Source organism: Erinaceus europaeus, chromosome 7 (genome assembly GCF_950295315.1).
Source record: "Erinaceus europaeus chromosome 7, mEriEur2.1, whole genome shotgun sequence".
NCBI lineage: Eukaryota > Metazoa > Chordata > Mammalia > Eulipotyphla > Erinaceidae > Erinaceus > Erinaceus europaeus.
This window is the reverse complement of record NC_080168.1, coordinates 7240230-7257640: the sequence shown is the minus strand read 5'-3', so window position 1 is coordinate 7257640 and position 17411 is coordinate 7240230. Positions and strand designations below refer to the sequence as shown.

At 41.4% G+C, this 17411-nt stretch overlaps 1 protein-coding gene across 3 annotated transcripts in view; it reads left to right on the top strand.

The window, feature by feature from the left end:
- The window catches only part of DOCK10 (dedicator of cytokinesis 10), a 309226-nt gene that overhangs the window by 258818 nt on the left and 32997 nt on the right, over positions 1 to 17411 (top strand). For all 3 annotated transcript variants that reach the window (XM_060193683.1, XM_060193682.1, XM_060193684.1), the window contains exons 40-47: positions 3050 to 3174; positions 4902 to 5014; positions 7078 to 7215; positions 10254 to 10436; positions 10958 to 11068; positions 12199 to 12414; positions 14389 to 14446; positions 14734 to 14832. In XM_060193683.1, the coding sequence (XP_060049666.1) occupies positions 3050 to 3174; positions 4902 to 5014; positions 7078 to 7215; positions 10254 to 10436; positions 10958 to 11068; positions 12199 to 12414; positions 14389 to 14446; positions 14734 to 14832 (1043 nt within the window). The remainder of the gene's footprint in view (positions 1 to 3049; positions 3175 to 4901; positions 5015 to 7077; positions 7216 to 10253; positions 10437 to 10957; positions 11069 to 12198; positions 12415 to 14388; positions 14447 to 14733; positions 14833 to 17411) is intronic.

Below are 17411 nucleotides of genomic sequence, written 5' to 3'. Positions count from 1 at the left end.
GCATACACATTACAGTGGAAAAAGACCCAGGTTCAAACCCCCAGTTCCCACCTACTGGAGAGAAAGCTTCACGAGTGGTGAAGCAGGGTTGCAGGTGTTTCTCTGTCTCTCCCTGTCTCTCTCTCCCCCATCCTCTCGACTTCTGGCTGTCTCTATCCAATGAATAAGTATAATTTTAAAAGTTTAATTATAGATGTATGTGTGCAGACATGAAGTGACCCATACACAAGTGTTTACAAATGTGTGTGTGTGTGTGTAACTGTTTATTTCAAAGCAAATGCAGGTGTCAACTAAGTTGTATGTTTATCTAAAGAATCTAGGTAGGGGGGCTGGTTGGTGGCACACTTGGTTGAGCACACACATTATAGTGCTCAAGGACGAATGTTCAAGGCCCAGGTCCCTACCTGCAAGGGGGAAAGCTTCACAAGTAGTGAAGCAGGGCTACAGGTGTCTCTCTGTCTCTTTCCCTATCTCTGCACCTCCTCTCAATTTCTCTCTGTCTCTGTCCAATAATAAATAAATAAATAAATATGTTTTTTAAAGAATCTAGGTAGGTCCTAGATTGTCTAGGACCTGTCTCCCCAACTACTTTATAAAAACCTAAAAGGCTATAGTGATACTTTATTTGTGTGCACCCAGAGCACAAAGCCTTGTGTAAAATTCGTGTCATTATTGCTATAATTAATTGGACCTGGAAAGGCAGACATATTCAAATAGAACGCTCCTTAAAGTTTTGCTGATCTCCTAGTGATAGAACGCAAGGCAGGGTCTTATCCCATATTTTTTTTTCAGTCACTGTAGTATTTAAGTTTTGTTACTAACATTGAATTTGTGCTTTTCAATGGTTAAAGGCAAGGAAGAGCATGGATGAATCCAGAGGCTGACTTTAGATTTTCTAGTCATGAGCCTGATTTGAATAGCTGGTGATACCTCATGTCATCTTTCATTCGCCTTTGGGAAACATCTGCGGTGAAAGACTACTTTAAGCCTCCTCCAGGTCTAATAAATAACAGTTCTGTGCTAGCATTTGCTCCAATTTTTATTTCTTCTTCCCAAAGGCCCCGTGATAATATACAAAATGAGAATGGCTCTTAGGAAGAATTTTAGAACTAAATGTGAAAGTGTTATGTCGCCGATAAATCATAAAGTAAATTTTATCTGTCTATGGAAGTTTCCCCCTTGTGAGAAAGTAAGGGGGGGAATAATGCAATAGGCACACTCTGCAAGTTGCAATACAATAGAAGACTCTAGACAATTACTTTGCACTTGCAGTGTGAAAGGTGAAGCTACTCCATTTCTGTAAGCATTTGGTGGGTTTAATTTCAAGCTCCTGCCTGAACCGTTTGGACAGTTCCTGAGTTTTCCTGTGTCTACCTTCTAGAAACCAGAACTTTACCTCTAGAAGATTCAGATGAAATTAGACTCAAAGCCTGAAATTAAGCCATTCACAAGTTTCAAACCAAATGACCCAGAACCTGTTGTTCCTTGGATCTGAAAGAATGAGCCAGACTGTCCTTTCTATTGAAAGCTAAAGTCAGACCTCCTGGGTGCATCCAGACATGACTCAGCCAGAGGCAAATCAGCCTTGAGAATCATGACAAAGAGAAAAACCATTGTTTGTCTTTCTAGACTAATCTCTTCAAGAACCCTTTTAAAGATATCTCTTTAGAAACCTATTGCCTGGTTTTCTCAAAAACAGAAATGGTCTGTTGGCCTGGCCCACACGATGACTTGCCTGAGAGATAAGAACTGCTAGTGTGGGAGTCGGGCTGTAGCGCAGCGGGTTAAGCACAGGTGGTGCTAAGCACAAGGACCTGCATAAGGATCCTGGTTCAAGCAACTGGCTCCCCACCTGCAGGGGAGTCCCTTCACAAGCGGTGAAACAGGTCTGCAGGTGTCTATCTTTCTCTCCCTCTCTCTGTCTCCCCCCTCCTCTCTCCATTTCTCTCTGTCTTATCGAACAACAATGACAACAATAATAACTACAACAATAAAAAACAACAAGGGCAACAAAAGGGAATAAATAAATAAAAATAAATATATATAAAAAAAAAGAACTGCTAGTGTACCTGCTCCCACTATATAGCACTGGCTCACGCCCCCAGTTGGAAGTGCCCAGAAGGAATGAAATGAGAGCCATGGCGGGTCATTGTCATTGTCCTGGGGAAGTGGCAGCACAAAGGTCCCCTCACTTATTTCCTCCACAAGCATCAGTCAATGTCTTCCCCTCCATACACATGACATCACATAGCACAAGTGGGTGGATTAATCGTGAGAGATTTCCAAACACAAAGAAGTGGGAAAGCAAGGGCTAGTTCAGTGCAGGGCTTGTGCTGTCCTACTTCACCTCCTAAAAATCATTTCATACAACTGAAGGGTACAATGTTACACTTGTTAATGTTTGCCACCGTGCCTTCCTCATCAGCCATTGACTAGTTTAACATTCATGGAAATCCCGGACTTCATTAAAAAATAATGAATAGGGAGTCAAGCTGTAGCACAGCGGGTTAAGCGCAGGTGGCGCTAAGCTCAAGGACCGGCGTCAGGATCCCGGTTCAAGACCCCGGCTCCCCACCTACAGGCAGGTCCCTTCACAGGCGGTGAAGCAGGTCTGCAGGTGTCTGTCTTTCTCTCCCCCTCTCTGTCTTCCCCTCCTCTCTCCATTTCTCTCTGTCCTATCCAACAACAACGACAGCAATAAAACAACAAAGGCAACAAAAGGGAATAAATAAATAAATAAAATTAAATTAAATTTTAAAAAAAGTTAAAAAAAATAATAATGAATATACTTGTGCAGATTTGATCTCAGTATCTACTATTCTTGTATTATCTTCGGTTACCCTTCTGAACCCTCTCAGCTTAAATAAAATTTCTCTAGAAGTATTTTTAAAGCCCTTTCATCCTGTCACCCATAGTTGGCATTATAATAAAGTCTCTAATTCAAGTCCTTAACTTTTGACTCAAGCCATAAATCTGATTGAATGTTGGGTGCCATAGTCAGACAACTGTAACTATCTTGTTTGTTGTTGTTTTCCCACTGAATTTTCAGGATGCACACCACTTCCTATCAAGAAGGGCACAAGCAACACAGATCACAGACATTACCTATAATTCGAGGGAAAAATGCACTTTCCAACCCCAAACTCTTACAGATGCTAGACAATACCATGACCAGTAAGTAAACCAGAAATCTTTTTTTTTTATGTAGTTCATTCTTTTTTTATTATTTAAGAAAGGAGACTTTAACAAAATCATAGGATGGGGGGTACAAATCCACACAATTCCCACCACCCAATCTCTATATCCTGTCCCCTCCCCACTAGCTTTCCCATTCTCTATCCCTCTGGGAGCATGGACCCGTAAACCAGAAATCTTAAGAGATGGTTGTCACTTTTTCTGTATGTATGGAACACATTAGAATGTTTCACAAATGTGGAAAAAAAAAAACAGTTGTGGTAGCATTGAAACCACTGCTATTCAAACCTACAGTAGCCCAGAGAATACTGCTTAGAGAGGAGACTCTCCAAGAAATACTTACAGAAATGCAGGGGCCTCAGTCTCATTGTGAGGGACGTTGGTGGTAGATAGCACGCATGTGTAGGTGTGAAGCTATAACCCTAAAACTTGATGACTATGTAGGCTAGTGTTAAAGCAGTAATAACATTAATTAACTATTAGTTAATTAATTAATGTGATAGCTCTTTAGAGCTAAGGACTTAACAATCCTGAAGTCCCATATCCAGTTCCCAGCACAGCCATATCCCAGAGCCAAAGAACTCTGGTATCTCTCTCTCCTTTTCTCTCTTTCTCTCTCCCCACCGCTCTCTCTCTCTCTCTCTCCCCACCATTCTCTCTCTCTCTCTCCTTCTCTCTTTCCCACACTCACATGCACTCATAAAAATGAATAAATCTGGGAGCCAAGAGTTAGTTCTCCCAATGGAGCACACAGTTCATATGTGCAAGGACCCTGGTGTAAGCCCTCTGCCACCACTTGGAAATTCTTGCATAGGGAAAGGTTCATGAGTAGTGGAGCAGTGCTGTGGTATCTCTCCTTATCTCTGTCTCTCCTCTGCCTCTCTCACTCTCTCTTCATGTCTCTCACCGTTTGCTAAGAATAGAAGAATTATGGGGCATTGGGCAGTAGCGCAGTAGGTTAAGCACAGGTGACGCAAAGCACAAGGATGGGTGTAAGGATCCCAGTTCGAGCCCCTGGCTCCCCACCTGTAGGGAAGTCGCTTCGCAGGTCTGCAGGTGTTTTTCTCTCCCCCTCGTCTCTCCATTTCTTTCTGTCCTATCCAACAATGACAACATCAATAACAACAACAATAAGAACTACAACAATAAAAAAGCAAGGGCAACAAAAGGAAATAAATATTTTTAAAAAGAATAGAATTATGTAGAGAGCCCCAACATTAATAGCCCAGGAGGCTAGATAAAGAAATACAAAAGAATTTTTTAAAAAAATAAATGGCCTATCAAAGCACCAGCAAATATTGAATATATATTATTTATTTATAAAATGGAAATATTGACAAGACTATAGGATAAGAGGGGTACATTTCCACACAATGCCCACCCCCAGAGCTCCATATCCAGTCCCCTCCCCTGATAGGTTTCCTATTCCTTCCTTCTGGGAGCATAGAACCAGGGTCATTATGGGGTGCAGAAGGTAGAAGGTCTGGCTTCTGTAATTGCTTCCCCGCTGAACATGGGCATTGACAGGTCGATCCATACTCCCAGCCTGCCTCTCTCTTTCCCTAGTGGGGCAGGACTCTGGGGAGGTGAGGATCCAAGACACCTGGTGGGATCCTCTGCCCAAAGAAGTTGGGTAGACAGAGTCCTTTATAAGGTACAAAGAGTTGTCTTAACTGCACCTGCCTGCTCCACTTTGGATTTTCTAGGCAACTCCAATGAAATAGACATTGTGCACCATGTGGACACAGAGGCCAATATAGCGACTGAGGTTTGCCTGACGATTCTAGACCTGCTAGCCCTCTTCACTCAGACTCACCAGGTGAGTGTGGCCACATTTTCTGCAGCATGAAAACATGTGAAGTCAAAAACATGCTCTGAAGTACTCCAGGAATTCAGTTACCCTCAGAAAAATCACCCTCCCTGTAGGTGGACAACACATTGCATGTGAGATTCAGATTTTGTCCAAAGTTGAGTAGTGCTTGGTGAATACACACACAGGCGCACACACATATTTTACTAGCGATGTTAACTTATAGATGCTCTTTTCTCCTGTTCCGCTGCCATGCCAGCTGGACTGAGAAATATGGACTCTGTGTTCCATCCCAGAGGGAGAAGCAAGTGACAGCCTGAGCCAACAGGATGAATAACACTGAGCATCTTTTCGTGGGCTCCTTTGCCATCCATATATCTTTGGGGATGTGATAAAGCTCCCAACTACCACAATAGACCAAGTTAAGAAGACTGAGAGTCAGGTCACTGAATATAGCACAGGCTCTGACTCCTGTGCGTAGCCTGAGTTCAAACTCTGACACCACACTGGAGGTGCTTTGACACTGGGGGAAGACCTGGCACTGTGATATTTCTCTTTGTGTGTCTCTATCGTAATGAAAACATGGCCCAGAGTAATTAAATAATGCTTGCACATGAAATCCAGCTTAGAAAAAACTGCTCATAAAAGTTGGGGCAAAGATATGGGGAAACTAGAATTGTCATTCAATTGTGGAGAGGATGCCTAATAGTACAAGCGTTTTGGAAACCAGTATGGCAGGGTAAGAAGCTAAAGATTTACCTGTCGTGTGGTCATGCATTGCAATACTAGGTATTTACCCAGGAGAAACAAAGGGATGTGTGCCCACAAAGTTTTATGTAGAAATATTCATAAGACATATTCACATAAAAATGTTAATAATACCTAAGACAAGCAGTGAAGCAGGTCTGCAGGTGTTTATCTTTCCTTCTCCTTTTATATCTCCCCTCCCTTCTCAATTTCTCTCTGTTCTATCCAATAAAAATAGAAACAAAAAACGGAAAAATAAAAAAACTACTAGGAATGGTAGATTCATTAATGCCAGCGATAACCCTGGTGGCAATCAAATCAAATAAATAAATATGAATGGGTTTTGCTATTGGTGGTATATCGAGGCAATAGAATCTTACTTAACTTGGCTCAGAGAAAGAAGCCAAAAAGAAACCATAAATATTCCACTAGTTCATTTCCATAATATTTGAGAAAATGCAAACTAGAAACTGCATGTCAACTCTAACTTCATAAAGCTGTTATAGATAGTAAGTAGAGCTAAATTCCCTTACAGGTATTAAGGTCTAAGGCAGGAAAAATTATATCCATTCAGTAAGTCTACACCAAATGACATGACTGTACCAAGAAAGCCCTGTTTTCAAGTGAGATTTTATTGGGAGAAATAAATGAAAGCCTTGGGGCCAGCTGGTGGCACACCTCACAGAGCACACATATTACCATGTACAAGAACTCTGGTTCAAGCCCCTGCTCCCCACCTGCAAGGGGAAAGCTTCGCAAGCCATAAAGCAATGTGAAAGGTGTTTCTCTTTCTCTCTCCCTCTTTCCCTCTCCCTCGTCCTTCAATTTCTCTCTGTCTCTTATCAAAATTACAAAAAGAGAGGGGGGACAGGATAAAAATGGCCACTGGGAGCAGTAGATTTGTTGTGTAGGCAATGAGCCCTAGGGAAAACCCTGGTGGAAAGACAAAGAAGAGAGGGCAGGAGGGGGGCTACATAGCAGGCTCACAATACCTTTCAGGGGCCAGGCAATGGCACACCCATTTGAACCCACATGTTACCATGCTCACTGATCCAGGTTCAAGCTCCTGGCCCCACCTGTAAGAGGAAAGCAGTGTTGCAGGCATCTCTCTTCTTCTCTCCCTCTCTAACTCTCCATCACCTCTCAATTCCTCTCTCTCCTGTCAAGTAAAAAACCAGGGAAAAAATGGTCAGGAGCTGTGGCTTCATCCTAGCCCAGTGATAAGCCTGGTGGCAATAAAATAAGTAAATAAATAAGCAACACCATTTGAAAGGATACAGCTGCCCTTTCACTCATCCTAAGTGTCTGCTCTGTTTGATTTCCAGAGACAGCTGCAACAATCGGAGTGTCAAAATTCAATGATGAAAAGGGTCTTCGATACCTACATGCTCTTTTTCCAAGTCAACCAGTCGGCCACAGCCCTGAAGCATGTCTTTGCCTCCTTGAGACTGTTTGTGTGCAAGGTGAGAGCCACCAGGTTCCAGAAAAGTTCAGTTCCTGGTAGGAATAGACACTTCAGTTCTTGCATCTCTGTGTGTGTGTGAAGGGAAGGAAACTGCTCTCCTTCTCTCCTGCTTTATTTGATTCTGTTAAACTTTTATGGTGTTAATGTGTCCTGGAGCTCTGCTTCCCCAGAGACCCACCCTACTAGGGAAAGAGAGAGGCAGACTGGGAATTTGGACCAACCAGTCAACGCCCATGTTCAGCGGGGAAGCAATTACAGAAGCCAGACCTTCTACCTTCTGCAACCCACAATGACCCTGGGTCCATGCTCCCAGAGGGCTAGAGAATGGGAAAGCTATCAGGGGAGGGGATGGGATATGGAGATTGGGTGGTGGGAATTGTGTGGAGTTGTACCCCTCCTACCCTATGGTTTTGTTAATTAATCCTTTCTTAAAGAAAAAAGAAAAAATAAATAAAGTATGAAATGGGAGAAAGGAATGGATAGAGGATATTCAAGCAAACAATGGTGAGACGCGAACAGTTTAAGAAGGATTGGCTTAGATGTGTTTATATATATTATTTTATGCATAACACACTTACATGCATATAGTCCTCTGTATCTTATTAAATGGTGCCGTTTTTCTCTCAAAAAAAAAAAAACTTTTATGGTGTTATTTTTTTTCCTTTTTTAAATTTTTTTTTAATTTATAAAAAAGAAACATTTACTAAACCATAGGATAAGAAGGGTTCAACTCCACACAATTCCCACCACCAAATCTCCATATCCCATCCCCTCCCCTGACAGCTTTCCTATTCTTTAACCCTCTGGGAGTATGGACCCAAGGTCATTGTGGGATGCAGAAGGTGGAGGGTCTGGCTTCTGTAATTGCTTCCCCGCGGAACATGGGCGTTGACAGGTCAATCCATACTCCCAACCTGTCTCTCTTTCCCTAGTAGGGTGGGGCTCTGGGGAAGCTGAGCTCCAGGACACATTGGTGGGGTTGTCTGTCCAGGGAAGTCTGGCCAGCATCATGCTAGCATCTGGAACCTGGTGGTTGAAAAAAGAGTTAACATACAAAGCCACACAAATTTCTGATCAGTCCATGAACTTAAAGGCTGGAATAGTGCAGATGAAGTGTTGGGGGGGGGGGGTTCTCCATTTTCTAGATAGCTAATAGGCATATTTTAGTTATATTCCAAAGGGCCTGTGGCTATACTAGTTTTTTGTTTGTTTGTTTTTCCCTGAGCCTGAATTCTGATATATAGGTAAATCCAAGTTATTGTCTGGGGAGATGATGTCATGGCTGGAAAAGGAACAGAAAGCTGAATCAGGGAAGAGAGTAGCTCCCTAATATGGTGTTATTTGACTTATGGTCTTAAACTCACCATCCTGCCAGTTGGTCTGCTTGATAGTCAAATGGCAATGAATTTAGAGTCTTGCTGGCAACTCTTCATTTTTTCTGCATGGCTGGAGTTTGGTAAAATATCCACCAACAGCTGTGATGTCCATTCACGGTAACATCCCAGTGGATATAGCTCTCACTGGAAAACATTCCATAATTCTTGCTCACTTGTTTTGGTTTGTCATCAGTTATTGGTGCAAAGGATATGCACAATGTGAAGAACTAACTCTCAGGGGCTGGGTGGTAGTACAGTGGGTTAAGCGCACATGGCACAGAGCGCAAGAACCAGCGTAAGGATCCCAGTTCGAGCCCCCAGCTCCCCACCTGCAGGGCATTGCTCCACAGGTGATGAAGCAGGTCTGCAGGTATCTCTCTGTCTCCCCCTCCCTGTCTTCCCTATCTCTTTCAATTTCTCTCTGTCCTATCCAACAACAACAATAACAACCACAACAAGGGCAACGAAAATGGGAAAAAATAGCCTCCAGGAGCAGTGGATTCGTAGTGCTGGTACCAATTCCTAGCGATAACTCTGGAGACAAAAATTAATTAACTAATTAAAATTAGTTAATTAAAAAATAGATATCTCTCTAGGAAGAAGAGAGAAATATCATTATAGATTTGAATAAATAGAATTCTGTTTTCCACCGACAACTAGGATAAAAGGGGGATGATCAGTACTGCTGAGACTCCGAACATTTGAGGGAAGAACCTTTGTTTTTTTTGTTGTTGTTGTTTATTTATTTATTTTATTTGTAAAAAGGAAACACTGACAAAACCATAGGATAAGAGGGGTACAACTCCACACAGTTCCCACCACCCGATCTCCATATCCCATCCCCTTCCCTGATAGCTTTCCCATTCTTTATCCCTCTGGGAGTATGGATCCAAAGTCATTGTGGGTTGCAGAAGGTAGAAGGTCTGGCTTCTGTAATTGCTTCCCCGCTGAACATGGGCGTTGACTGGTCGGTCCATACTCCCAGTCTGCCTCTCTCTTTCCCTAGTGGAGTGGGAGAACCTTTGTTTTTGTAGTATCACTGAAAGGAAAGAAAACATGGAATAGACCTGAGGAGAAGAAGTCAAACTCAGTGTTTCTCTTATCTGAGAGGGAAGGAGAAAAAGGAAGGGCATCCGGAAGTTGTAATCAGTAGAGGTAGAGGTCTGGCTTAGTGAAGGCAGGGCCATAGAAGTTAATAAAAATGGGAAAGAAAAAATATATATATATATAGTCAATCCATCTCTATGACCTTGGAAAGACCATGGTGGTTACCACTGGTGGAGGATAGGGAGTTCAGAACTTTGATAGTGGGACTGTGGAATTATACCTCTATTATTTTATAATCTTATAAATCACTAATGAATAAATAAACACACATAAAAAGAGGGGGCAAGGAGGCAGTTCATCAATAGCTGATAGGACCGAACAAGGAAACTCAGATTCAGTGTCCAGCCCTACTGCGTATGCCAGCACAAAGTGGTGCTCTGAGGTCTCTCTCTCTCTCTCTCTCTTTCTCTCTCTCTCTCTCTCCCCTCCCCTCCCTCCCACACACTCTCATAAAACAAAACAAATCTTAAAAAAAATAAAGGAAAAATTAAGAAAGCAGGATTTGGTTGAAAGGAATTGTAGAAGAATGACTTCACACTGTTTCCTTTCTCAGTTTCCTTCAGCCTTCTTTCAAGGCCCAGCAGATCTCTGTGGATCATTCTGTTATGAAGTCCTAAAATGCTGTAACCACAGATCCCGGTCAACTCAGACAGAAGCATCAGCCCTTCTGTACTTTTTCATGAGGAAGAATTTTGAATTTAACAAGCAGAAGTCAATTGTCCGGTCCCACTTACAAGTAAGCTCTGCCAGCTTCATTAACGCAGTTGTCTATTTCAGCAGAGGTAAAAACCTACTGTCTTCCTGTTTCCGGGCAGCCCCTTACCCAGTGCTCTACAGGATTCCTCCTTTGAGGCACCTGTCACTCTTAGCTCTGGCTCAGAGAGAGAGGAGTGGAGCAGCCAGGCAGAAGTCAGCCAAGTTCAAATCCCCACAGTACTTTCTTCTGCCAGAATTACTAAGAATGGACAACTCAGAAAACCATGACGCATTCAGAATTCCAAATCTCAGGTGCTTTGAAATGCATACATGTCTTTCTTCTAGGTATCCATGATTCCTGCAGTCTTCTTGAAGTCTCTAAGATTAAAGAGAGAAAGCCCTAAGTTGAACAACCATCTGAAGATCTAGCACATAAAGATGCCATGCTTGGGGACTATTTGGGAAAGTCAGTGATACCTCCATTCAGTCCAGCAGATGGCTATCAAGCTGTCATTTTGCAGTTCCTCACTTTTGAGATTTCTCTTCTCTTTTCTCTTCCAGCTCATCAAAGCCGTCAGCCAGCTCATAGCTGACGCTGGTATCGGAGGCTCTCGGTTCCAACATTCCCTCGCAATCGCCAATAATTTTGCTAATGGAGACAAGCAAATGAAAGTAAGAAATGCTGGGGTTCAGGTGGTAGCACAGCGGGTTAAGTACACATGGCGCAAACCTAAGGACCGGCGTAAGGATCCTGGTTCGAGCCCCCAGCTCCCCACCTGCAGGGGAGTTGCTTCACAGGCAGTGAAGCAAGTCTGAAGGTGTCTATCTTTCTCTCCCCCTCTCTGTCTTCCCCTTCTCTCTCCATTTCTTTCTGTCCTGTCCAACAACGAATGACATCAACAACAACAATAATAACCACAACAAGGATACAACAAGGGCAACAAGGGGGGGGGGATGGCCTCCAGGAGCAGTGGATTCATGGTGCAGGCACTGAGCCCCAGCAATAACCCTGGAGGCAGAAAAAAAAAAGAAAGAAATGCTTTGTGGGATTTTTTGTTGTTTTGTTAAAAAAAAAAATCAGAATAGACTAGCTGGATTCTTACTGTGAAATATAAAGTTATAAAAGTAGACAACTCTCTTTTGCTGAGACTAAGTATATTGAATTTGTTTGAATTGATAGCCAGCTCTTAAACTCTCAGCATATCACCTGTGATGCAGAATTTCCAAGGTGTGTGGTTCACTGATATAAAATAAAAAAGTACTCTAGATATCTCTAACTAGAGAAATACTCTAGATGCCTCTCTCTCATAATTAAATAAAATCTTAGGATAGAGAAGATAGCATAGTGGTTACGGAAAAAAGATCTTCATGACTGAGCTCCAAGTTCCCAATTTCACTCTCCACCAAAAGCCAGAACTGAATGGTGCTCTGGTAAAAGAAAGGTGAAAAATAACTATTTTTAAAGAATGAGTGCTGGGTGGTGGCACACCTGGCTGAACACACATGTTACAATGCACAGGTACCTGAGTTCAAACCCCTGGTCCCCACCTACAGCGGGAAAGTTTTGTGAATGGTGAAGCAGTGCTGCAGATATTTCTCTTTCTCCCTCTCCCTCTCTACCTGCCCTCTCAATTTCTGTCTCTAGCCAATAAATAAACATAATAAATTTTTAAGAGAATGTAAGTATCTGTGAAGAATACACACAAACCATCAAACTATGATATCAAGCATAACAGAAAACTTCAGATATGACTTCTAAACAGGTAATGACCCAAGCTCTCTCTTTTTTTTTTTTTTCAAAGAACAGCAATTTCCCGGCAGAGGTGAAAGACCTGATGAAACGGATAAGGACTGTTTTGATGGCCACAGCTCAGATGAAGGAGCACGAGAAGGACCCCGAGATGCTGGTCGACCTCCAGTACAGCCTGGCAAACTCATACGCAAGTACCCCAGAGCTCCGAAGGACCTGGCTGGAAAGCATGGCCAAGATTCATGCCAGAAACGGAGACTTATCTGAGGTGATGTGTAAATGCTTGCTCTTTCTCCAGTGATACTATGCTCATGATCAGAACAACTGCATTCTCACTTGCAGCAGGAATATCAAATTGCCGTGTTTTCCTGCTAGTCTAGCTACAACCTAATTATCGATGTCGTGTGTTAAATTTGCATGAAAAATTCCAAGATGGCTGGCTCCAAGTACATGACATGCAATAGAGCTCAGGATATGCAGTGCAGGACTGAAGGTTGTAGGGGTGTCAGGAAGTTGAGAGCTATGTAAGTTCATGTCTGTGTTTTGAAACGCCTTCCTTACAATTGGAGTTCAATAGGGAAACCACCAGAAATTCCTCTGTCTTTAATTGCACCTCAGCTGAGCTGATGATGGAAATATCAACTCTCCTGAGAGAGCCACATGAGAGTGCTCTGTGTGAAGATTATAATTTGTAGCTGACTTTTTATGTCAGGATAAATGCTGGGTGAATTTATTTATTTTTTTAATTTATTTTTCTTTGTTTTTAAATATTTATTTCTTCCCTTTTGTTGCCCTTGGGTTTTTTTAAATTTTTATTGTTGTACTTGTTGTTATTGATGTCATCGTTGTTGGATAGGACAGAGAGAAAAGGAGAGAAGAGGGGAAGACAGAGAGGGGGAGAGACAGACACCTTCAGACCTGCTTCACCGCCTGTGAAGCAACTCCCCTGCAGGTGGGGATCCAGGGCCTCGAACCGGGGTCCTTCTGCCGGTCTTTGTGCTTTGCGCCACCTGCTCTTAGCCCACTGCGCTACTGCCCGACTTCCGGCTAAGTGAATTTATAATGTTGACATTCTCATTAGCTTTCAGACACAAACTGGGGGAGTTTGGTGTTATTCCCTGGAAACACCTCCTTTGTGAAGAGATCGATTTATCTGGGAGAGCCTAAACATCTGAAGCTCTTCAAAAAGCTTGTGGTGTTTAGAAATCTGGAATGCAAATAGAGCCAACAACCTGACAGCTTGCTTAATAGCAAATTTGCAAAGACACAAATAGGAAACACCAAGTGCTTTCAAATGACCCTGAAAATGGCAGCATCCCTCTGTAAGATCTCCAGAGGAGAAGCGCTGCGGTCAGTTATATTTCCATGAGGCTTTTCTAGTATCTCTTCAGCAATTCCAATATTGGAGTAAAGTAAAATGGCACTAGTTTGAGCTCCTAGGGAAGCAGACATGTTAAGAAGTCACATTTTTTAATCAGGAGCCATTTGTGAAGCAAAAACTTTAAAGGAAACAGAAACTCTAAGAGGGGTCGTTACTAGCGGGGAAAATAAAAAGTTAAGAAGTGGTTTATTTTCTAATACATGATTTGGAGTCTAGTTGTAACAAGATACACGAGTTGTAGATATATAAGTAATGGATGGATGGATGGATGGATGGATGGATGGATGGATGGATGGATTTATGGATGTTGCTATAGGTAAACCTAGGTAGGAAGGAAGGAAGATTAGTCTGTGGGAAAGTTCAAGCCAACTCATTGACCCAACTGAAACATCAAGAAAAATGCAAACTGAGACCAGGTATTGTTAAGTGCTCACATTACATGCACAGGGACCCAGGTTCAAGGCCCTGGTTCCCACCTGCAGGGAGAACGTTTCATAAGTGGTAAAGCAGGGCTGCAGGTCTCTCTCTCTCTTTCTCTTTCCCTCCCATCTCTCCCTCCCCTCTCAATTTCTCTATGTCTCTATCCAATAATAAATAAATAAATATTTAGGGGAAAAAATAATTCATTAAAAAAAGAACGAAAAACACAAGCTTCCCAAGTACACACTTTCTTTTTTATTATGAAATCTGGGGAGATCTAGTTGATTGCTTTCAATTCTACCAGCTCTGTATTTACAAAAGATCCATCCAGATATTCTAGCATGGAATACCAACTCACCTTGGAAAATCTATTCTAATTAGATTTATAATGGAGCCTCTATTGTATTTTCCTCTGAACTTTTTTCTTTTTTTTAATTACAGGCTGCTATGTGTTACATCCATATAGCTGCCCTCATCGCAGAATACCTGAAAAGAAAGGGTGAGATGACTGAATGAGGGAGGGGAAGTCCAGAAATCAGCATGTTATTAATACTAGATGCTATTCATCACACTTATTATGGGTAATATGTAACTTGAGCTTTCCAAGTTATGTTAACTTTCTTTCATGCCATTATCCTACTTATTTTATGTACAACAAGGCTAATTAGATGGTCAGCTTCCTAATTCAGTGTGACTAAGCTTCATTGGTTAATGGTTCATGATCTCATCAGTTTGTGTTAACACAATCCTATAGAAATGTCCTAACCTCATCTTGCACTACCATAGGTTACTGGAAAATGGAAAAGATTTGCACACCATTCCTGCTCCCAGAAGAGGTTCACTCCTGTGATAACAACCCATTACTAACAACTCCCAGTGGAGGAAGTGAGTGGCGAGCCAAGTTCTTTTACCCCACATAACAGTGCAGAGGTCAAACTGGTCTGGAGGATGACTTGAATAAAACTTTCATACATGTGTTCCTCAGAGAAATATCTCTCTCTCTCTCTCCCTCTCTCTCTCTGTCTCTCTCTCTCTCTCCCTCTCTCTCTCTGTCTGTCTCTCTCTCTCTCTCCTGCATGATTTCACTTAAAAACCTAAAGCTCCTACTGTCCAGAAACCCTACACAAAACATGTGAAGGTTAGGTCACTAAAAAATTGTCAATAAATAGAATTCTATCTTGTCTCCTATTATTGTGAGTTGTGGCCATAGTTTGTGCTACCCGTTTGCCCTTGAGTTTTATTTCGAGTTGATGTACAATTACAAGAGAAATGTTTTTAATTTTGAAATTTAAGAAGATTATTCAAAATAAGGACTGAAAAAACTAAACACATAAATATTATATGTGTGCCTTACATATGTGCCTCTGTATGTATATATGTATATATATACATAATACAGGGCTCTATGTAATCAACATTTTTCATTTCCTTTTTCAAATGTAAATTGGCTCTAGCAATTTACAACAGATACAGTTTGATGCCCTTAAAAGATTGCATCTTTAATATCTAATTAAAAAACATTTTGTAACAATAGTAACAAATAGCAAATGGGTTTTAGCTACATTATTTTTGAAACACGACTGGCTCCTTACCCTTTTAAATATGGATGCGTTTTTAAAGAGTCTCCTTGTCCCTCTTTTAGCTATACTATTTTTGAAATTCTAATTACTCCCTCATCCTTTTGAGTATGTTTGTATTTTTGAACACAAAATTCACTGTGAATGTTGCAAATCAGGAACTTGAACCAGACAAGCAGAGTGAGCCATGAGATGGTGAAGTCACCTCAGAGAGGAGACCAGACGTTACTTAATTACTCACGTCCACGGGGGGGGGGGGGGGGGGTTCTTGCTTTGTGTCTCACTGCTCATTGAGCTTTTATATACAAGTCATCAGCAACATCACTGCTTATTTATTTATTTGGGGATGACTTCTTAAAATTTAATTGAATTTTTATTAGTGATTTACAAAGTTACAAAATAACAGGTTTACAAATAACAAAGTTACAGTTCCACAGCGTTCCCACCACAAGAATTCTGTGTCCCCATACCCTTCATTGGAAACTTCAGTAGTTCTCTCAAGTTCACAGATATGGGTTGACTATTATTTGTACAACTATCTGTTTATCTACCTATATATTTTCCTCCATTCTGCCTTCTCTTCCCTTTTAAGTCACACCTATTACTACTTCCGAATGTCCTTCCTTTTTTCCTCTTCTCTCTCTGGATCTTGATGGAGTTGGAGTTCAGAGCCCTCTAGTTATCTCCCCCTAATGTTTCTTCCCCTCTGGGAGTATGAACCAAAATTCTTTTGGGGTGCAGAAGCTGGGAGTTCTGGCTTCTGTAATTGATTCTCTGCTGGACATGGGTGTTGGCAAGTCTGTCCATAACCCCAGCCTATTTCTGCCTCTCAGGAGGTAAGGTTCCCGGACACACTGATAAGGTCGACTGCCCATGGAGTTCAGGATGGAATCATAGTAGCATCTGCAACTTGGTGTCTATGGCTTAGTGAGTTTCTGAATAAATCCTGGTTGTATTTTGTCAAATGTTCAGGTGATCAGCCCTGGTTATGATTTGTTGAGTTTTCAGGTGAATAGTCCTCCCTTCCTGCCTTCCTGCCTTCTTTGCTCATTGCTTATTTTGACACGCCCTTCTTTCCCATCTATTTTTATTTTAATATGTATCATGCAACTCCAAAAAGACTACCTATTGCAAATTCTAGCTGAACACCAAATTGAAAGTTGATATAACTTGGTGTTTGGAATATAAACTACCCATTGAATAAAAGGGTATTATCTGTTTAGTAAACTTTAAGTTAAGGAAGGTTATTTCTTGTAATGTATTAGAATATATTTGTATACATTGGCACTTGGCTAGAATTCTTTTGGTATTTGAAGTCCCTTATACTTTTATATGATGTTTTTAAGTGATGAAAGTCAAGGATCCTTTCATTACAGTGTATACAGGGTAAGAATGTAGGTGATGATGTGAAACCCCAGTTGTAATAATAATGGTCACCATTGTTGGGAGAATTATTTTATGATTTCCCCTTCTATGAATGATCTTCATATATTTGAATACATACTTAATTACCAATGGAGTCCTATTATTTTTATAGTAACAAATCAAAATTTCAATGCAAGGATTAGCTAATAAGCACTATAGTTTCTGATACGTTTGGAGAGAGGTGATAATTCAGTTGCATAATCAGCTCATAATTAATAATGCCCCCCCCTGCATATTAGCTATGACTCAAAGAGCCCTTCCTACAGAGATACATATTAATGGTACATATTAATGATGCAGCATGGTATCTGTTAGTTACCAATAACAAATTATAATCTAGCCATGTCAGTGCTATTATTAGCTCCTAGAATGAGTGAGAAAATTAACAGAAGTTAAATAGCCTACCTCAGAATTTACAGTTAGCTTCAGATGGAGCTGAATTTCATGGACTCATTCCTGATT